This window comes from Protomyctophum parallelum (genome assembly GCF_964188405.1).
Source record: "Protomyctophum parallelum genome assembly, chromosome: 1".
In the NCBI taxonomy this organism is placed as follows: domain Eukaryota; kingdom Metazoa; phylum Chordata; class Actinopteri; order Myctophiformes; family Myctophidae; genus Protomyctophum; species Protomyctophum parallelum.
The window spans coordinates 105,022,309-105,044,808 of NC_139697.1; the positions used below are offsets into that span (position 1 = coordinate 105,022,309).

The 22,500-nt window shown below is 44.5% G+C and overlaps 2 protein-coding genes across 7 annotated transcripts in view; one reads left to right on the forward strand and one right to left on the reverse strand.

The window, feature by feature from the left end:
- The window catches only part of LOC310872660 (matrix metalloproteinase-14-like), a 20,411-nt gene extending 3,671 nt beyond the window's left edge, over nucleotides 1-16,740 (reverse strand). The window contains exons 1-7 of one of the 3 annotated variants that reach the window (XM_083784705.1): nucleotides 16,605-16,740; nucleotides 14,566-14,670; nucleotides 13,974-14,272; nucleotides 13,316-13,483; nucleotides 5,990-6,039; nucleotides 5,587-5,788; nucleotides 3,552-3,694 (exon numbers count right to left, since the gene is read on the reverse strand). In XM_083784705.1, the coding sequence (XP_083640831.1) occupies nucleotides 3,552-3,694; nucleotides 5,587-5,788; nucleotides 5,990-6,039; nucleotides 13,316-13,483; nucleotides 13,974-14,272; nucleotides 14,566-14,670; nucleotides 16,605-16,720 (1,083 nt within the window). In that variant the 5' untranslated portion in view covers nucleotides 16,721-16,740. Of the gene's footprint in view, nucleotides 1-3,551; nucleotides 3,695-5,586; nucleotides 6,040-13,315; nucleotides 13,484-13,973; nucleotides 14,273-14,565; nucleotides 14,671-16,604 lie in introns of all 3 variants that reach the window. The other 2 variants (XM_083784704.1, XM_083784703.1) reach the window with 2 other exon arrangements.
- Nucleotides 1-22,500, forward strand: part of LOC310872632 (uncharacterized protein) — a 174,042-nt gene that overhangs the window by 68,152 nt on the left and 83,390 nt on the right. The gene's annotated exons all lie outside the window — the stretch shown is intronic.

The following is a 22,500-nucleotide window of genomic DNA, read 5'->3' on the forward strand; positions in this document are numbered from 1 at the left end:
CATGGGGAGAGAGTATGTTTTATTGTCTCCACCAGGCCGAAGGCATGGGGAGAGAGTATGTTTTATTGTCTCCACCAGGCCAAAGGCATGGGGAGAGAGTATGTTTTATTGTCTCCACCAGGCCGAAGGCATGGGGAGAGAGTATGTTTTATTGTCTCCACCAGGCCGAAGGCACGGGGAGAGAGTATGTTTTATTGTCTCCACCAGGCTGAAGGCATGGGGAGAGAGTATGTTTTATTGTCTCCACCAGGCCGAAGGCACGGGGAGAGAGTATGTTTTATTGTCTCCACCAGGCCGAAGGCATGGGGAGAGAGTATGTTTTATTGTCTCCACCAGGCCGAAGGCATGGGGAGAGAGTATGTTTTATTGTCTCCCCCAGGCCGAAGGCACGGGGAGAGAGTATGTTTTATTGTCTCCACCAGGCCGAAGGCATGGGGAGAGAGTATGTTTTATTGTCTCCACCAGGCCGAAGGCACGGGGAGAGAGTATGTTTTATTGTCTCCACCAGGCCGAAGGCATGGGGAGAGAGTATGTTTTATTGTCTCCACCAGGCCGAAGGCATGGGGAGAGAGTATGTTTTATTGTCTCCACCAGGCTGAAGGCATGGGGAGAGAGTATGTTTTATTGTCTCCACCAGGCCGAAGGCACGGGGAGAGAGTATGTTTTATTGTCTCCACCAGGCCGAAGGCACGGGGAGAGAGTATGTTTTATTGTCTCCACCAGGCTGAAGGCACGGGGAGAGAGTATGTTTTATTGTCTCCACCAGGCCGAAGGCACGGGGAGAGAGTATGTTCTATTGTCTCCACCAGGCCGAAGGCATGGGGAGAGAGTATGTTCTATTGTCTCCACCAGGCCGAAGGCATGGGGAAAGAGTATGTTTTATTGTCTCCACCAGGCCGAAGGCACGGGGAGAGAGTATATTTTATTGTCTCCACCAGGCCGAAGGCACGGGGAGAGAGTATGTTTTATTGTCTCCACCAGGCCGAAGGCATGGGGAGAGAGTATGTTTTATTGTCTCCACCAGGCCGAAGGCATGGGGAGAGAGTATGTTTTATTGTCTCCACCAGGCCGAAGGCATGGGGAGAGAGTATGTTTTATTGTCTCCACCAGGCCGAAGGCATGGGGAGAGAGTATGTTTTATTGTCTCCACCAGGCCGAAGGCACGGGGAGAGAGTATGTTTTATTGTCTCCACCAGGCTGAAGGCACGGGGAGAGAGTATGTTTTATCGTCTCCACCAGGCCGAAGGCATGGGGAGAGAGTATGTTCTATTGTCTCCACCAGGCCGAAGGCATGGGGAGAGAGTATGTTTTATTGTCTCCACCAGGCCGAAGGCATGGGGAAAGAGTATGTTTTATTGTCTCCACCAGGCCGAAGGCATGGGGAGAGAGTATGTTTTATTGTCTCCGCCAGGCCGAAGGCATGGGGAGAGAGTATGTTTTATTGTCTCCACCAGGCCGAAGGCATGGGGAGAGAGTATGTTTTATTGTCTCCACCAGGCCGAAGGCAAAGGGAGAGAGTATGTTTTATTGTCTCCACCAGGCCGAAGGCATGGGGAGAGAGTATGTTTAGTTGTCTCCACCAGGCCGAAGGCATGGGGAGAGAGTATGTTTTATTGTCTCCACCAGGCCGCAGACATGGGGAGAGAGTATGTTTTATTGTCTCCACCAGGCCGAAGGCATGGGGAGAGAGTATGTTTTATTGTCTCCACCAGGCCGAAGGCATGGGGAGAGAGTATGTTTTGCACTCCGTCCGTCCGTGTGTCCGTCCGTCCGTCCGTCCTTCCGTCTGTGAACAGCTAATCTCGGCCACCGTTAACCCGGTCGATGCCAAATTTTGCACACACACTCCCTGGATGCTAACGATGAACCTCTGCTCCAAAATTTCCAGAACGGCCTGTTATAGCGCCACCAGGAGGCCGCTTTGTGCAAAACAAGTTTTTGGACAGTACACCTACAGATTTTGTCCAAACATCACGCAAATTGGTACACAGTCTCTCTAGAGCCATTCAACGAAACGGGTCTTTCAGATTTTTCAGACTCCATCCTGATTGGCTAAGATTGGCTTCCAAAGTTCGCAGGAGTGCTCAGTTTCAAACAAAATGCTGCAAATCATGAACACATCGTGTGATTTACGTGAAATTGTGCACGCACATTCCCACTAGGCAGAGGAATAAATGCCACATGAACATTTTCAACTCAGCCTCATGGTGGCGCTATAACTGGCCGAAAAGAGTTTTACCTCTAACTGCACGGATATGTGGATAACTTTGTATGCCAACTCTCTAGAGGCCAAGGAAAAACCTTTGCCTGGAATTATTCACATCTGCTCTTTATAGCGCCACCAGGAGGCCGACATATGTAAAACACATTTTCTAATATTACTCCTTCAGATGTTATCCAAATTTCACGCAAATCGGTACACATGCTCTCCATAGTCATGTGATCAAGACAGGTTTGTTTGATTTCTCATAATCCACCCTCATTGGCTACAATTGGCTTCTAAACTTTTCAGGAGTAGCCTGCTTTGTACCCGTTTTGTACAAATCGCCACAACTACTCAACGCAGCGTCCGATTGTGGTGAAACTGTGCATGCATATCCCCACTAGGCTTTGGAAACTTGACAGTTTTCAAATCAGCCTCATGGTGGCGCTACATTAACATTACATTAACCTTGACGACCTTACAAAGGCTCAACTTATGTAACTTAAATAGCATTTTATGTAGACATATCACTCTATAGTGTATACACATAGTTTCATTATATATTCTACTGTTAGACAGACGTTAGGTTTGTAGTTTACATATGATTCATGATGACAATTTTTATGTCTCTGATGTAATACCATGTGTTGTTCTTGCTTACTGTAAATCACTGTGGCGTAAGAGTGTCTGATAAATGCCTAAATTGTAAATTGTATGTTTGTAATAATAATCAAAACATACAAAGTAACTACAGTTCAGAAATAATTGTAGTGGAGTAAAAGTAAAACTGTTGCCTCTGAGATGTGGTGGAGTGGAAGTAGGCACACACACACACACACACACACACACACACACACACACACACACACACACTGTGACGGTCCCAGGGCCTATGTCATGGTTTATGTGTGTGCTTTACTAATACTAGTCTGTCTTTCAGTGTGATGGGACCTGGTTGGAGAGTTGTGGCAAGCAAGGATTGGAGGCAGCTGGCCAGTGCCTCCAATCACTATAAAAGAGCCACCTTGCCTGTGGTTCTTTCTCTTCCACCTGGGCCACACAGAGCATATTGTTTGTTTGATTCAGTTCTCAGTTTGTGGTGGCAGTTTTAGTTTCCCTGCCAGGTTTTTGTTGGAAACTTGCTTTATTTACTTTAACATCAACGATTCTATTTAATAAACATTACATTTTTGCATTTATCCCTACACACACACACACACACACACACACACACACACACACACACACACACACACACACACACACACACACACACACACACACACACACACACACACACACACACACACACACACACACACACACACACACACACACACACACTAACCTGTTCTGCTGGACTGTTAATGACCACCAGATCAGCTCCTTGCCTCTGACAGTAATCTCTAGCTCCCTGCCATGATTTATCTTCAGTAGTTCTGTAGTAACATCCGTCTCCAAACGTCGTCCATCCACCGGGACACGACTTGACTAAAAACATCAAACAGGAGATTTACTGATGGATTTTCACTGTACTGATAATCAATTCTAACACATAGCTGTAATAATAATAGTATTCAGAGATGTAGTGGAAAATTATGACTTTATTACATCAATGGTGTCTTCTACAACACATGTTTACAGTTTACTCAAAGTACAATAATGTATATTTGCTACTTCTGTCTCTTAATACAAAACTTGTATTAAACAATTAAGCCCTATTTTAAAATTATGTTATTTGAATATATCAGATCTACAAGCCAGCATGAAGAGCTTGTAGATCTTAATTTATTTTGAAACGTTTGACATGCTTTGAAAGTTTGAGTACTTTTACTTTGGTATTTTGGTGCAAGTGACATTTTGAATACGTTTTAATTTAACTTTTTTATATTGTGGTATTGCTACTCTTACTTAACCCATTCAGGACAGGAACCCTTTTTGGTGTTTTAAGCATTATGTTATACTTTAGCTATTGAAAAATAGCAGATCTACAAGCTCATAACGCGGCACCGAGTGGCGCGCTATGAGCGCAAATCATTGAATAGGCCTATATATTCTTTCAGAGCGAACGTTTTTAACTCATATCTTTGTTTCTGGGGGGTCCCTGGGGGGTCCCTGGGGGGTCCCTGGAACTACATATTTTCAGACGGGGGTCGGCGGCCAATTATATATCATTTCTGGGGGTCCTTGACATGAAACACTTTGAGAACCAGTGATATAGAAACAGGTTTTTCAGAAAACTGTTCTGATTTAGAAGACATTAGAATCTGGTCTCAGTCCTAAATGGGTTTAGTAAAACAGTACAGTATTTCTTCCACCACTGAATGTACGCATGTTTATAAAGTATGAACGAACGAACGAACGAACGAACGAACGAATGAACTGAACTGAACTGAATTAATTAATACATTTTCGTGTCTTGTCGTTAAGACCCATCCCTTACGGGATTATAAGACACCAACAACATAAATAAACAATATCACGTTCACTTCCCACACAGAAGTAAAGTAAATAACTAAGTAATAATAATCTATCTCTGTGTGTGCGTACATACGACTGTAATCCATGTAACTCGGGAACCATTCGCCACACCGACTTGAACTCGGACACGCGTTATATCTCCATATATGGAGATATCTCCATATATGGAGATATAGAGGTGCCCAACTTTTTTACAAGCTCCTTTGGCAAATGGGCAAATGGAAACAGACAGACTTATACATATATAAATCCTGTTGGGTTCTAAATATTTGAAGTTTCCTATATATAACTTTGAACCTCAAATTGGTTACGTCATCTACATTTATCGGTGAACCACCGATTTACATAAACATACATAGTTACATTATCAGCCAATTCCAACTTGCATCGTTCCAAGTAATAACTGGGTGGGGCATGCCTTTACAACTTGCATCGTTCCAAGTAATAACTGGGTGGGACATGCCTTTACAACTTGCATCGTTCCAAGTAATAACTGGGTGGGGCATGCCTTTACAACTTGCATCGTTCCAAGTAATAACTGGGTGGGGCATGCCTTTACAACTTGCATCGTTCCAAGTAGGGCAGCGCTGTAGTAAACTCTAGTGTCTAAATAATGGTTATGAAGTGTTATTAGTTATAATAGTTATTATTATTATAAGTGTATTTGAACTATTATGGATCCAGGTGGATCTATAGGATGGCTGTGGGATTGGTTTGGGTTTTATAGGATAATAATAATTATAATTTATTTTAAATTATTGTTCTATGATAGTTGTCATAGTCCAGCAGTGATGATCTTAGTCAGATTTTCTACCTCTAAATCCCTGATAAAAGATAAAATAGAAATAGTAATAATACACAATATTCAATATTTATTCTAGATGTTTTGCAACATCTCTCACCTGGTGGTGGTGGTGGTGTCGGGGGTGGTGGTGGTGTCGGCGTCTTCTTCCTCTTCTTCCTCGTCAGGATGACAATTTGAGCCGTCAGGATGTCATTTTGAGCTGTCAGGCGGGTGTTCTCCTGCATCAGGTTGTGCTTGTCATGTTTTAATTGAGTAACCTCTGCATTCATGCTGAGCTTGTCATGTTTTAATTGAGTAACCTCTGCATTCATGCTGAGTTTGTCATGTTTTAATTGAGTAACCTCTGCATTCATGCTGAGTTTGTCATGTTTTAATTGAGTAACCTCTGCATTCATGCTGAGTTTGTCATGTTTTAATTGAGTAACCTCTGCATTCATGCTGAGCTTCAATTGAGTAACCTCTGCATTCATGCTGAGTTTGTCATGTTTTAATTGAGTAACCAGCTGGGCATTCTCCTGGGTCAGGGCGTCGCAGTTGGGCTTCTGGACATCTGTAACAATAGGATTGTTGGGTTTTGTTACCTTGTTTCTACACGGACCGATTTCAGTGTGAGTCACCACCAGTGCAGTGGAGCTGACAGATCGTAACATGCTACGTTCTACATGAAACTTGAATAAATGTGTAAGCAGCTACATCTTTAATCATCCGTTCTTGGAGTATGAGAGGCAGGAATGAAACATCATCCAGGGTCAGGTTGTTTGTGACTGAATTATCTGCAAACAGAGACCAGAAGGTGATACTAAACACAGCTGTGACTGATATAAGAGTGAGTTAGAAAACATCTCTACTTAGCGACACTGAACCCCAGGCTGAGTCTCGCAGCCTGGGGTTTTGCAGCAGCATAATGTTTGTTGAAAATGGATGCCATCTTGAAAACTAGAAGCCATATTGAATTTCTATTGGCACCATTGAATTTGTCATAAAATACATCATTAAACTCTGTTCAGACATTCAAGCTCTCCACTGAAAAACCTTTCATTTGATGTGATGTAAAGTTGGACCTAGGCATTATTAACCTTTAACCTTTAACCTTTAACCTATTAACCTTTCATTGGATGTGATGTAAAGTTGGACCTAGGCATTATTAATGCCAATTCTTCTGAAATATTGACTTAATCTGCTTGACTAATTAGTGTGGTTTGGGGGCGTGTTCTCTCCTCCATGTCATCAGTTGGGGGCGTGTTCTCTCCATGTCATCAGTTGGGGGCGTGTTCTCTCCATGTCATCAGTTGGGGGCGTGTTCTCTCCATGTCATCAGTTGGGGGCGTGTTCTCTCCTCCATGTCATCAGTTGGGGGCGTGTTCTCTCCTCCATGTCATCAGTTGGGGGCGTGTTCTCTCCTCCATGTCATCAGTTGGGGGCGTGTTCTCTCCTCCATGTCATCAGTTGGGGGCGTGTTCTCTCCTCCATGTCATCAGTTGGGGGCGTGTTCTCTCCTGTGTCATCAGTTGGGGGCGTGTTCTCTCCTCCATGTCATCAGTTGGGGGCGTGTTCTCTCCTGTGTCATCAGTGCCCATTATAACCTTAATGTTGCGTTCACGCTGGCAGTTACAAAGCTTCAAGCTACCGATTGATTGATTGATTGATTGATTGATTGATTGATTGATCTTTATTTTAGTGCCATGCGTCCAAGGAAGCAAAGCCCAAATGGACTTGCAGGACACTTTTACTTTCATTTTACATAAACAATGAACTGACATGATCAAATGTGTAGTGTCGGTCAAGAAGATGCAGTTGTTATGCAGATGGTTACTTTATTAATGAACAGGTTGGTTTAGTCAATCTTACAGCTCCCGGCTTTTCTACCGGTCTTCCTCTCTCCCTCCTGCTTCCGGTCTCACCCATCAACTCTCGCGATACATCCCACTCCACTACATCCCTCTCTTTGTCAGAATTAAAGTTACCCACACTTTACAGAACCCAACCAAAAGACTTAGTCTTTACAAACAACAACAACAATGTACCATTTCAAACACATTAAACAGTGCAAAATCTGAACAGTCAACAAGTCCCATTTCTTTCTCTTTTTCTTTTTTTTTTTTCAAAGTTCTCAATATGCATTCAGTGTCTTTGTTCCCTTATCTTAAGTGTCTCTGTATCGGGTCGGCTTCCTGATAACTCGGCCCCCCCTAGTAACTCTGTCATTGCCTGAGCCTGATATCACTTTAGGTGAACACTCTGCAGCGTTCGGTATGTCCTGCATGTCCAAACCTCCGGTTTCCTCATAACTTTCCGCTGGTACTCCAATGCCTGCCTGTGCTTCTGCTGGCATAGCAAAATCAAAGTCCATTTCCACAGGAGCATGGCGCAGATGTTTAACATTCCTTGTAACCCTAGAGCCATCCTGTGTGTTTATCAGTTCAAATGAATTGTCAGAGGTGTTTCTCAGGAGCACATAGCGAGCGTCTCTGAATCTAGTGTCCAGTTTTCCATTGTCTCTACTGGCGACATGGACCAGGTCTCCAACTTTGAAATTGTGTTCCTTCGCTCTATTTGTTCTGTCAGCGTAGTCCTTCATTTTGTCTGTGTATTCTCTGTGATGTTTTTGAATGTCCTTTGACCTTTCCTCTTCATCCACCAGGTTGGGTAGCTTGGTGCGAATGTCACGTCCAAACATGAGCATGGCTGGTGTTTCCCCCGATGCCCTGTGGGGCGTCGAACGATATGCTAAAAGGATATTTGGGAGTTCCTCCCTCCATTTCTTTCCTTCACTTTCAGCTGCTCTGAAGGCCTTTTTAAGATATCTGTGGAACCGTTCAATTTTCCCATTTGATCTTGGATAGTACGGTGATGCACGTATGTGCTTGATCCCGCATGTAGCAAGGAAAGATTCAAACAGGTTTCCCACAAACGTCTTGGCATTATCAGTGACGGTCTCCAGGGGGTATCCAAAACGTGCAAATATATGCGTCAGCTCCTTAATGACTGTGGCTGAGGATGTGTCATTTATGACAACTGCTTCTGGGAATGAAGTGTAGTAATCTGTCAGAGTCAATATGTGGCTGTTCTCTATAGGGCCCACTATGTCGATGCCCAACTTAGTCCAGGGTCTGGGGGGCAGTTCGAGTGGTTGAAGGGGTTGATCATCATGCAGCGGTTGATTCAGCACACAAGCAGAGCAGTTTCGGACCAGTCTCTCGACATCTAGGTCCATATTAGGCCAGTAGAATTTGCTCCTCAGATACTGCTTGGTGCGGACCACACCCTGGTGAGTTTCGTGTGCAATTTTCAGTGCCTGTTTCACTTTCTGTTTTGGTAACACAATCCTGTGCCCCCTCAGTATCAGTCCGTCATATGTAGACAACTCACTCGAGCATCGGTCATAAGGCTGCAGTTCCAGTGGAATCGGGTCTGGCCATTTTCCCACCTCCACTATTGCCATGAGCTGCTTTAGCGTTTCATCCTCTGTCGTGGAGTGTTTAATGTCCTCAAGTGTCATTGCTTGTAAGCCGTGCATGGTCACTGAAAGCACTTTTCCTACATATGGTTCAACGTATCCGTTTTCCTCTGTGTCTGGTAAGGGTAGTCTTGACAGTGAGTCTGCCACGTTAGACTTTCCAACAATGTGTTCAATCTTGTAGTCATATGGCTGTAATCTCAATCCCAGTCTCTGAATCCTGGGTGGCAACAGTGTAGCCTTCTCAGGGTTGAACATGTAAATAAGAGGCTTGTGATCAGTCTGAAGTGTAAACATGCCTCCCCACAGATATGTTCTAAAGCGTTCGACAGCCCATACACATCCTAGAGCCTCTCGCTCTATCTGGGAATAGCGTCTCTCCGTAGGAGTAAGTGAGCGGCTTGCATAAGCGATCGGTTTATTCTGTCCGTCTTCCTGCTCTTGCAGCAGGACTGCGCCCAGTCCCACCGGGCTCGCATCACTTATGACCACAGTGGGTGCATTGATCTTGTAGTATGCTAGGCAGGGTTCACTCACCAGTGCTCTTTTCATGTCTTTGAATGACTTCTCAGTTTCTGATGTCCACTCCCACTCTTGACTCTTCCGTGTCAGTCTCCTGAGTGGTTCTGATATATTGGCATAGTCTGGAATAAATTTCATCAGAAACCCACATGTGCCTAAGAACGAGCGCAACAGCTGCACATTTTCAGGTCTCGGTGCATTACAGACAGCCTCTATTTTCTGGGGGTCTGGTTTTATGCCTTCTGCTGAGATCACATGTCCCAGCATCTCAATCTGGCGTAATCCAAAAACACATTTCTCTCTATTGAGGGTGAGACCCCTGTCTTTGCATCTCTGTAGCACTTGCCTCAGTCTCTGTTCCAGTTCTTTTCCGTTTTCAGCATGTATTGTCACATCATCCATGTAGCACACAACACCTGGCAATCCTGTCAGCATTGAGTCCATAGCCTTCTGGTAGGCTTCAGGTGCACTTGACAGCCCAAAGGGAACCTTCCTGAAACGGTAGCACCCTCTGTGGGTTATGAAAGTAGTCAAGTGTCTTGACTCTGGTGCCAATTCCACTTGCCAGAATCCTTTTCTAGCATCCAGTTTAGCAAATATTTTTGCTCCCTGCACTGCTTGCAGTATACTGTCTACAGTTGGCACTGGGTGTCTCTCTCGAATTACAGCTTTATTTACTTCTCTGAGATCTACACATAGTCTCACTTCTTTTGTGTCTTTCTTTGGTACAATTAAAATGTTAGAAATCCACTCAGACCCTTCATTCACCTCTTCTATGATACCGTCCTCCAGCATTTTGTCTAGTTCCTGGTTCACAGCTTCTATCATTGGGTACGGGACTCTCCTCAAACCCTGTGCTACAGGTGGGACTTTCTCATCAACAGTTACTCTGTGACTGTAGCCAGTAATCTGTCCCAGCCCTTTAAAGAGTGACTTGTACTCCTGTGCCAATTGTCTCCACTGCATTTACATTCACCTGTCCCCCAGGTGTCAATATGTTTAATGCAAAGCAGGATTTTCTGCCCATCAGTGTTTCCACATTTCCTTCAATTACATAAATCTTGTCTGTAATGACACTGTCTTGCCATACCAGTTGTGCTTTAAAGTAACCCAAACAATTTAATGGGGTCTTCTGGCCATATGGATAGAACCTCTTCATGGTCTGTTTCAATTCCACTTTTGACAAAAATACTGTATTATACAGGCATTCCCCATGAGATTTTTCCCACTACCTGTATCTATGACCATTTTTATCTTTTGCCCATTAATTCTTATGGTTTCTTTTCCTTGTGGATCTATTGCATGCACAAACTCATCTGAATCTGAGTCTGAGGGGTCCTCCACTGCTCTCACTGGTTTATATTTCCTGTCATGGTTTTGTTCTTTTTGTGCGCTCATTTTCTTTCTACAAACACGAGCATAATGTCCGATTTTCTTGCAGTACATGCATTTCGCCGTTTTCGCTCCACAATCATCTGCTGTGTGAGTTGTTAAGCCACACCTGAAACACACGGTGTCGCTGTTGCCCTGTTCTTCATCCGTGCCTCTGTTTCTTGGTCTCTCTGTGCGGGCGGGAGCAGTGTGACGTGCGTTCCTGGTGAAATTAACAGCGTCGCGAGCTCTGCCACTCCCACTGTCTTCAGCGAACACTCTGGACTCTGCATGTGCTGCTTCAAACAGTCTAGCAACATTAAGAGCTCTGTCCATAGTTAAATCTTCCTCCTGCAATAATTTGTCCCTCAGCCTCTTCATTGCACACTTTTCCACGATTTGATCCCTCAGCATGTCATTTTCCAGTGCTCCAAACTCACACGACTTCGCCAATTCCCTCAATGAGTTAACAAAGGCATCAACAGGCTCCTCCGTGCCTTGTGCTCGCTGCCTAAACTTGTGTCGTTCCAACACCACGTTCCGCCGTGGCGTGAAATATCTGTCAAGAGCAGCAACTGCTTCAGCATATGTACCTTTGGGTTCCGGGAGGTTGGCAAAGATCCTCTGAGTCGGTGCTCCAATGCAATGCAGTAGCGTAGCTCTCCTGACGGCATTGTCTGCTCCATCATTGCCGCAGCCGCTGGCTATTTCAAAGATAGTGTACGAGTCCTTCCATAACTTGTATTCCGTGTACAGATCCGATGCTTCCAAGTTCAACGGAGGTGGCGGCGATAGCTGAACATAAGCGGACGCCATAATTCCTTTTTATCCTCGTCGCCAATGTAGTGTCGGTCAAGAAGATGCAGTTGTTATGCAGATGGTTACTTTATTAATGAACAGGTTGGTTTAGTCAATCTTACAGCTCCCGGCTTTTCTACCGGTCTTCCTCTCTCCCTCCTGCTTCCGGTCTCACCCATCAACTCTCGCGATACATCCCACTCCACTACAAAATGATTAACCAACTAAAAACACCCAAGCGTCATACATGGCATGACATAATTAGAATATAGAAAATAAATAAAACTAGAACTGCACTCTGTCGAGTGCATACTTGCTTGTTGCACACTAGTAGGCCATAAATGGCCAACTAGTGCGCAAGCAGAGCGCGCAAGTATTTTCGACCGCTGTAAACTGTGGAATCTCAGTATCTCTGTGAAGGAACGTTTGAAATGTCTAATTATTAGGTGTAACTATTTGCTACCTATCTACTTTATGCATGTAAACACCTAGTATTATTAAGTATGGTTCAAGTTTCTATCTATATAAGAAATACACTTTTATCAATTTAGAAATATTCTAGATCCCTTTTTAGTTTTTCAAAGAAAAATAAATCATTGATATGTGATGAAAAAAAAGGTATATAAACTGAATTAAAATATGTTATGCAGTATAATTATTTTATTATTTATTGTAAATTATCAATTGTTTTAAATGTATTTCATCTTGGACTATAGTGATATTAATCATGATCAGAGTAATATGTGTCTCTAACTTCAATTTCTGTAATAATACCTGTAAGTTGATTAGCGGTATACTGTGGTTACTTTGCGCCAAAAACCGTGCCAGCCAACCCGCCACTTGATGCGTATGCAAATAAAACAGCAGATTTGTGCCTGGTTTGCTGGGACCAGATTACATAAATGACCATATTTCTTACGTCATCATTGGGAGCTAGTCATACATATACACACCACATACTCTGGTCCCAGCAGATCAGGCACAATTTGCTATTTTATTTTACTGATTATGTACAGGTATATAGTATACGTATGACTAGCTCTAAATGATGGCGTAAGACATACATATATACTATATAGAGTATGCAGTTGTAAGTTGATTAGCGGTATACTGTGGTTACTTTGCGTCAAAAACTGTGACAGCCAACCCGCCATTTGATGCGTATGCAAATAAAACAGCAGATTTGTGCCTGGTTTGCTGGGACCAGATTACATAAATGACCATATTTCTTAGGTCATCATTGGGAGCTAGTCATACATATACACACCACGTACTCTGGTCCCAGCAGATCAGGCACAATTTGCTATTTTATTTTACTGATTATGTATATAGTATACGTATGACTAGCTCTAAATGATGACGTAAGACATATGGTCATTTATGTGATCTGGACCCAGCAAACCAGGCACAGATTTGCTGGGGTTTTTTTGCATACACATCAAATGGCGGGTTGTTTGTCACGGTGAACGAAGACCGGGCGAAATTATTACTTGCGCGCTCTGCGTAAAGTAATAATAGGATTGGCAAGTTGATCTGGATTCAACTGCAGCTGCAAAGCTACAATCCAAGTTGATCTGGATTCAACTGCAGCTGCAAAGCTACAATCCAAGTTGATCTGGATTCAACTGCAATGAAGTATTATTATATATCAAGTTGTTGTTTAACCATTTCCACTCACATCCGTAGATGTGTTGAATCCCCTGGCGGTCATCTGCTGACAGCTGGAAGTCATCAGTCTCCCTCCATTTGTAGTCTCTGTGCATGATGGACGATGTGTCGTCAGAGTGATCCAAACCCAGGGTGTGGCCCAGCTCATGGACCGCTATCAGAAACACATTGTAGGAATCTGGATGGATGGAAGAAGAACTCCTTCAGTTAAATAACATTTGTTTTTGCGTCTGGGGGCACCACCTCCTCCTATATGTTTTGTATTATTATTTGAGGGGCGGGAGACGGACAGACGGACTGCAGAACAGAAGATAAATTAGTGCAAATTTCCGCAATATTATAAACCAGGAAGAATACTGCAGAGTAGTCATCTTGTTGTTGATCTGATTTTCATTCTTATTTTTCAAAGTAATGATGTGTTTTTTATTTGTTTGCATCCATACAAAAGGAATGCAATGAATGAGATGTAAGTTGTGCACCATGCACTGTTCTGTAGCATTACAGCTGAACTAAAAACATCTTTAAAACAACTAAGCACTCATTGATGTTAAATCTCACTTCATTTAATTCCTGTTAATTGTAACAAATGAACAAAAGCCCCTTCAACTAATTCCGGTTGTCTCTATAGCGCAAAACTCACTTTGTGTCCAAGTGACACCATCTCTTACCTGGCACATTCTGGTTGGTGACGCTCCATTGCTTGTCTAAGTTGAAGTGCACGAAAACTGTCCTCCCAGGCTTGGGGGTGGAGGCATGTGCCAGATCCGATGATATAAAGTCATGGTCTGTGTGAGGACCCGCGTAGAAGGAGAACAGGATGTCGGCGTCATCTTTGTGGCTGGCATAGATCAGCTTGTAGGGAATATACTCAAAGGCGAACGGACTGACATCCTTCCAGACTTTGAAGGCTCTACGGATGGCCTTTAATATGTCCTGATGTGGGATTCTAGGTGGATAGTTCTCAATACTAGAGGAAGAGGAAGAGGCAAAGAGAGACAAACTAAGCAAAGCTGTCCACGTGGAGTATTACATTCCCTAACTAACCCCACAGTAATCCCACAGGAAGACAAAACACGGTTTGGGTTTGTCCGGTTTGGCCTGACGTTCATCAAGTCTCGCTCAATATTAGGAAAGTCTCCAATGTGTCCAGTTTTGTGGTAGATAATAAGGTGTCATGATGATGAATAGATTATTGGCACATCAATACAAATACCTGAAGACCAATCAAAATGCAGAACTGTAACAGACTGTTCTGTGTACCTGTAAGTGAGGTTATATTTGTCCCACTTGGCTCCAACAGCTTTGTAGCTGCTCCACCCCACGTTGGTCTTGTCAGGAATGCCACAGCGGGGTCTCTTCATGGCTCTGACGGACGGGGGGGACAAGGAGACATTAGAGCTGAAAATACCAGAATATAATGTCCAGTAGCCTACAATTTACCTCTCCATGTCAGACTTCTTTAATCAGACCCGTCTGAATTGAGAGGTACTGTACTGTACTGTACTGTACTGTACTGTACTGTACTGTACTGTACTGTACTGTACTGTACTGTACTGTACTGTGCTGTACTGTACTGTACTTGTGCTGTACTAGCCCTCCTCCTTGGCCTGTGTGTGTCTCTGTCTGTGTGTTAGGCTGTTCAAAAGTGACACTTGGTTGTGAACAAATGCTATTTTCGTGCTTGGACAGACAGACACTCCAGGGCTCTATTTTGGCCCCTCTACTATTCCTGCTATATATGCTCCCCCTCGGACCCATCCTCTCCAAACACGATATATCCTTCCACTGTTACGCTGATGACGTACAAATTGACATGCCTCTCACACCCAACAGCAATAACTCCTTCAAGCCCCTGATTAAATTATGCGTATAGCTTGCAGAGTTAGTTCACCCCCCTCGATATACTCGAGGGGGGTTTCATGTCGTTCTCAAGGGCGCATACTATACTCAAGGGGTTAATATGCTGCATTACTATGTGGGTGTATTCAGTGTGTGTAAGACCCACATGTCATTCGCTGATGTGGCAGTCAACTGACCAATTGGGCGGGCTGCTTAAAGATGGAGTAAAAACTAATACTGTAATAATAATAAAAATCACACCCCTGTGAAGTGAGCAGTGCAACTGTATGAAAGCAGAGAGTCTTCTGTTTCATACGGTATATAGCATGTACATGTACATTGTGAATAATAGTTGTTCAAGTCCATGCCTTCTCTAAAGTTCTCTATGGTGGGCGCAAGCTGCATTCAATAGCCAATTACTGACAAACTGTACATGGGATCAATGTGTACTGTTTTCCTCCTAAAAGTAGACATTCAGGGCTTTCATTCGGTGTATAGTATATGTATAGGATATTATTTGTGTTCATTTTTATATCTGTCTGTCAATGTCTGTCAACTTCAACCTTCCATATCTGCTGTTTGTTCAAGCGAGCAGAGTTCAGGCAAAAGCAGGTGTTAGAAAAAGGTCAATATATAATGGAATATGGTAAAATCAAAAAATAAAATTGAAGTGGACAAGTTAGGCTTTCTTTTGATGTATGCGGTGTGATTCTCGCTATAAGAGAACATTTTGCTGTGGGCCCCGAAATCCTTTTTTTCCTTCAATGTAAAGTCCCTAGCACCAGCAAGCTCAGCCTGACAGAATAGCCCAGCACACAATGTGTTAAGAAGTTTGTATTAGAATTTGCATAGGCCTATAGGGCTGGAATAAACATGGACCTATAGCTGCAATTTGCAACTCTAGATTTCTTTTAAATAATGGGATGAATCTAGAGTTGCAATACTCTCCATTGACTCCCCAGTCCCCACTTATCCAATAAATATCGTTTTGCTATAAGTTATTCATCCCTCTTTTATCCATCCGGCGAGACGGGTCGCCGCATTTTATAGGAGCACCAACTAACTCCTCCAGGTGCTCCTCTGAGTACTAGACCAACTAACTCCTCCAGGTGCTTCTCTGAGTACTAGACCAAGTAACTCCTCCAGGTGCTTCTCTGAGTACTAGACCAAGTAACTCCTCCAGGTGCTCCTCTGAGTACTAGACCAAAACAAGTTGTGTGCAGCCCTGTCTATAATAATATACTGTATGAGTCTCAGAGCATGAGGCTCTGTGGCTTAATGTTCTATATTAATATACTGTATGAGTCTCAGAGCATGAGGCTCTGTGGCTTAATGTTCTATAATAATATACTGTATGAGTCTCAGAGCATGAGGCTCTGAGTGGCTTATTTCTCTAGCGAAGGTTTCAATGAATGGTTGACCAAACCAAGGAGCTACATGAGTAGATGTAGGAGACATACGTGATGGTTTGCTGGTCCAACAGTCCAGTGACCTCCAGGTTGTAGGACCTCTGCATCTCCCTGATGGCTTCAGACAGATCCGGGTTAGATGAGTCCGTGCTGTCCAGGGGAGCCATGTAGCCATATTGTCTCAGCCATGACTGGTGGAGACACAAAGACAAACAAGACACCATTAAAAGGTTTGTTCCACAATAAGAAATAACCAAACACTTTGAAGGAACACCAACATACCTTGTATGTTGTTATGGACCTTCGTCTAGGGTGAAGGGACATGACACAATTTGAGAGGAGACAGGGTTGAAAAGAACTTCAATTTATTTGTAGTAGCCCTTTTTGGTCAACAGCAGAGACAATTTGTACATTTAGGGTTCAAAACTCTCACCTTTTGGCTTCAGAGTGCAGTGCTATTCTAACAAAACGAATCTAACTAGAAATCAAAAGTTTACCCCTACCTAAAGGCCCTAACAGAACTACCCTAACTAACCAAAATTGCAATAAGTTAACAAAAGAAAAGACCTGGCACCCCTACATGGAGAAAGTAGGAACCGGGCTTCTTATTTAACAAGGATAAATAATAGTTTACAGACTTACAAGAACAACAATGATATAAACGAAACATCTCTAAGGCAACTTATGGCAGAATGAACAGGACAACTAACAAAAGAACAAACTAAACAATAAGGCAGGCAAACGGGTGGAGGACTAGAGGGATGGAGTCTCTGCTGCTGAATGCTGTCGTCCCCTGGTGAAGTCAAGTTCAACTGAGCTTTTATAGAGCAACAGGAAGAGTGCCCAGCCAACAGGAAACTGGTGTTGTCGGGGAGAACCAATAAGTAAGCGAGGGGCAGGTCCAATCAGAGACCTGTCACTCACAGCCATGTCTGTATGCATTCCCTTGAGTACTGTAGCCAACAGTCTCATGTTCTCAGCACCTCATTCACAAACAGAAGAAACACAACTTGTCACATGCCATAAAACACAATACATTTCCCAAACTTATAATTATTATCCTAATTTAATAGTCACCATAAATAATAATTATACTTAAACAAATAACAAATAATCAAAAGGACCGTGGTCCGTAACATATGTATAGTGAATTAATTAAAAAACAACGAAAATGTGCCCATCTCTGATGGATTAATTACAGACTCCAGCGTGGTAGTGAAGGGCTGAAGGCTACCCTCACCCACCAGGGAGCAGACACTAGACTACAGGAAGAAACGGCAAGAAGGGTTCTGCTCAGCACAGAACAGACTGAAGGGTTCTGCTTAGCACGGAACAGACTGAAGGGTTCTGCTTAGCACAGAACAGACTGAAGGGTTCTGCTTAGCACAGAACAGACTGAAGGGTTCTGCTCAGCACAGAACAGACTGAAGGGTTCTGCTTAGCACAGAACAGGCTGAAGGGTTCTGCTTAGCACAGAACAGACTGAAGGGTTCTGCTTAGCACAGAACAGACTGAAGGGTTCTGCTTAGCACAGAACAGACTGAAGGGTTCTGCTTAGCACAGAACAGACTGAAGGGTTCTGCTTAGCACAGAACAGGCTGAAGGGTTCTGCTTAGCACAGAACAGACTGAAGGGTTCTGCTTAGCACAGAACAGACTGAAGGGTTCTGCTTAGCACAGAACAGGCTGAAGGGTTCTGCTTAGCACAGAACAGACTGAAGGGTTCTGCTTAGCACAGAACAGGCTGAAGGGTTCTGCTTAGCACAGAACAGACTGAAGGGTTCTGCTCAGCACAGAACAGACTGAAGGGTTCTGCTTAGCACAGAACAGGCTGAAGGGTTCTGCTTAGCACAGAACAGACTGAAGGGTTCTGCTTAGCACAGAACAGACTGAAGGGTTCTGCTTAGCACAGAACAGACTGAAGGGTTCTGCTTAGCACAGAACAGGCTGAAGGGTTCTGCTTAGCACAGAACAGACTGAAGGGTTCTGCTCAGCACAGAACAGACTGAAGGGTTCTGCTTAGCACAGAACAGGCTGAAGGGTTCTGCTCAGCACAGAACAGACTGAAGGGTTCTGCTTAGCACAGAACAGACTGAAGGGTTCTGTTTAGCACAGAACAGACTGAAGGGTTCTGCTTAGCACAGAACAGGCTGAAGGGTTCTGCTTAGCACAGAACAGACTGAAGGGTTCTGCTTAGCACAGAACAGACTGAAGGGTTCTGCTCAGCACAGAACAGACTGAAGCCAGAGAACATTGGCGTGGCCGTCGACTGCAGGGAAAGTTGGCCTGTGTTGATTCAGCCGATCACTCTGTTTCACATTCCATGTACAAAAATGCTGCTATTGGGGAGGATGTTTTAAAATTCACCATCAAAGCAAGACTGCAAGTATTACCAACCAAGTACAATCTGTCAATCTGGTATCCCGACACCCACACTCCACTCTGTATAAACCACCATGATTCTGAACAACACCTAGAATCCATCGCACACATAACAAATGGATGTAGTGCATACAAAAACTTGTATATTGCTCGCCACGACCGGATTGTTGACCTAGTGTCTGATGCAGTTCGAAAGTATGTGCCATCTAGTGCAGCAATGTATAAACATTCAAGAGTGTTACCAGATTGGTTTAGCTGTGCATGCGATGTCTTTGCTAACATGGGGGCGCTGGCCCTCCCCCCACAAACTCTACGTCACTGTGCAGATGATGTCACCATAATAAACCCTCCACAAAACTGGCGTTGCAACTACAATAACAAACAATCACCAGTAGGGGGAACCAGACCTCCATTATGTATGGACTCAAGTTACATCTGCTGAAGATTATAATCATATATACAGTGGCCCCTGAAAACTAAAATACATTTGATTTAATACACCTGAGAACTAAAATACATACTACATATTTGATGTAATACACCTATACAGTTATGGCAGGGGCAAAATAGCCTACACAATTTGTAACATAAAAAGGCCCAATATTTCTATAAAATATTGAAGTTGAAGAGTATAAATGGAGGTCTAAGTCAGGGGTGGCAACTTTTTTTTTTTTTATATATATATTTTTTATCCCACGATTTTGTAACCCATTTTTCACCCCTGTGTCAATCATCTAATGTGATCCTGGGCTCTACACACCCTCCACCAACCTAGTCCCCATATATGGGGGACAAGGGGAGAGCAACCTAGTCCCCATATATGGGGGACAAGGGGAGACCAACCTAGTCCCCATATATGGGGGACAAGGGGAGACCAACCTAGTCCCCATATATGGGGGACAAGGGGAGACCAACCTAGTCCCCATATATGGGGGACATGGGGAGACCAACCTAGTCCCCATATATGGGGGACAAGGGGAGACCAACCTAGTCCCCATATATGGGGGACAAGGGGAGACCAACCTAGTCCCCATATATGGGGGACAAGGGGAGACCAACCTAGTCCCCATATATGGGGGACAAGGGGAGACCAACCTAGTCCCCATATATGGGGGACAAGGGGAGAGCAACAGACTTGAACTCATGGGGCAACTTTGACGATGGAGAGGGCCACTATATTTACACACTCACTCCCTAGGGCCATATATTACTGTCGTAGAAAGTAACATCCTGAATACACCTGATGTTGTCTTTGTTGACACCACCAGTCACAAGGAGGTCCTGGTTCTGGAGGTGGGCTGTGTCTTTGATCTGTACATGGTCCAGGCATTGATCTGTACATGGACCAGACATTGATCTGTACATGGACCAGGCATTGATCTGTACATGGACCAGGCATTGATCTGTACATGGACCAGGCATTGATCTGTACATGGACCAGGCATTGATCTGTACATGGACCAGGCATTGATCTGTACATGGACCAGGCATTGATCTGTACATGGACCAGGCATTGATCTGTACATGGACCAGACATTGATCTGTACATGGACCAGGCATTCCAAGATAAACATTCTAAGTATCAACCATTACTTGGAAGTATAACAAACCTGGGGTATCGCTGTAGATTTGCCGCACTGATATTCTGAAGCCTGGGCCGTGTGCATAAACTGACCATGAGTGGCCTAAGAATAGCTGGCATGACAAAAAGCAACGCCAAACAACACTTTAACAGTATCTCTTGTCTTGCAGTGATTGAAGAGTGTGTCTTGCCGTGTGTGGGCTCTTTGGTGGCGGTTAGACATTTCCCTTCTCTCCCCTCACTCCCTGCCTCTCTCCTGTGTCAGGACATTTAAACCCTGCTACTGGTATAGTATAGCATATAGGCCCCTAACTGTCATAATTCGTGATCCCTTTTTAGATCCTTTTGATATCGACCTTTGATAATAAAGTCACTTTGAAGTAGCATATTGTATTAAACATAATTCAATAAAACAATATATATTTCAACTGGAACTGCACGTCTCTGCTCCGCTTCTTATCTTTGCCCAGTGGGCTTGCAACCTGTATTGTACATAATTATATATATATATATATATATATATATATATATATATTGTGGAGTCTCGGTGGTCCTCAACAGGCGGAACAAGGAATTGCAGCACTTTCACACGGTTATTTATTCAAAGAGTAGTAAATTATATCAACTTCACAGACAGGAGAAACCCCACATGGGTCACTCGGGCCGATTATAGTCCATACAGTATTATTTGCTTCACAGGCGTTTTCCTTCACAGCCTGGAGAGGGGTGAGAATACAATATAAACCTGTGACGAGAGGAGTGACAGTTAAGACACGCAGAGCTATACACATGAGTGTGTGTGTTTGGTGGAAGTGCGTGTGTCTGCTTACCCCCCGACGGTGTGCGTGCCTCCTTGAGCGTGTGTGTGTGAACCAGCCGCTGTCAGACGCAGACTGATTCTGGCTTTTATATGACGGGTGTAGCCGCTAGCTGATTTGGGTGCGGTCCGTCAATCAGCTCAATCTGGCGGAGGAGGGCGTTCCTAACGGCCCGAGGCGTCTTCTGTCTGACAGCGTGCCTGGTTGCCCTGGCAACGCACTTACCATCGCGGGGGTCGCTCACCAGACCCCACACACTCCCCCCCTAAGATCCTTGCCGAGGCGAGGAGCTTCACCTTCTTCCTCTTCCTCATGCATTCCCTCACTGGGTCCTCTCTCACTGTGTCCTCTCGCTGGGGTCTCTCTCTGGGTCCTCTCACTGGATCCGCTCTCTGGGTCCTCGTCCAGTGGTGGGGTTTCTTCGGCTGAGGAGCTTTTAGATGTTTGCAGCATCTGGGTGCCCACCTGATAGTTCTCTACCAGGGTGACTAGCTCTTCAATGGTTGTGGGGCAGGCGTGCACTGCTATTTTCTTCGCGTCGGGGGGCAAGGCTCTCATGCCGCGGTCGACCACTATTCGGTCGAGGAGGGGGACATCTTCTCCTGTGGTGAGCCAGTTCTGTGTGCGTCTGCACAGGTCGGTGAACTGGGTGCGCGCCGGCTGCGCCATGTGGAACTCCCACTGGTGGAACCTGTGTGCTCTGGCGGGGAGGCTGTACCCCCGGCTGGACAGGATGGCGGCTTTTAGCTTTCCGTAGTCGAGCGCGTCTCTCGCGTTGAGGTCTCGGCATGCTCGTTGTGCCGGTCCGCACAGATAGGGGGCTACGATGCCGCCCCAGTCGGCCAGTGGCCATCTCTCCCGGGTGGCGGAGCGCTCGAATACCTCTAGGAAAGCCTCGATGTCGTCGTCGGGTGTTTGCTTGGTGAGCACCGCTGCTGGTGCTCTGGTGGCCGGTGCGTCTCTGTCCAGTCTGCGCAGTACCTCCCGCATGCACATCTGGAGGTCCGTGTTGCCCTTCACCAGGGCGTTTAAGGCTGCTGCTTGGTCCATGTTAGGCGGTGGTTAGGACCTGCTATACCCACATTCTCCACCAAATGTGGAGTCTCGGTGGTCCTCAACAGGCGGAACAAGGAATTGCAGCACTTTCAAACGGTTATTTATTCAAA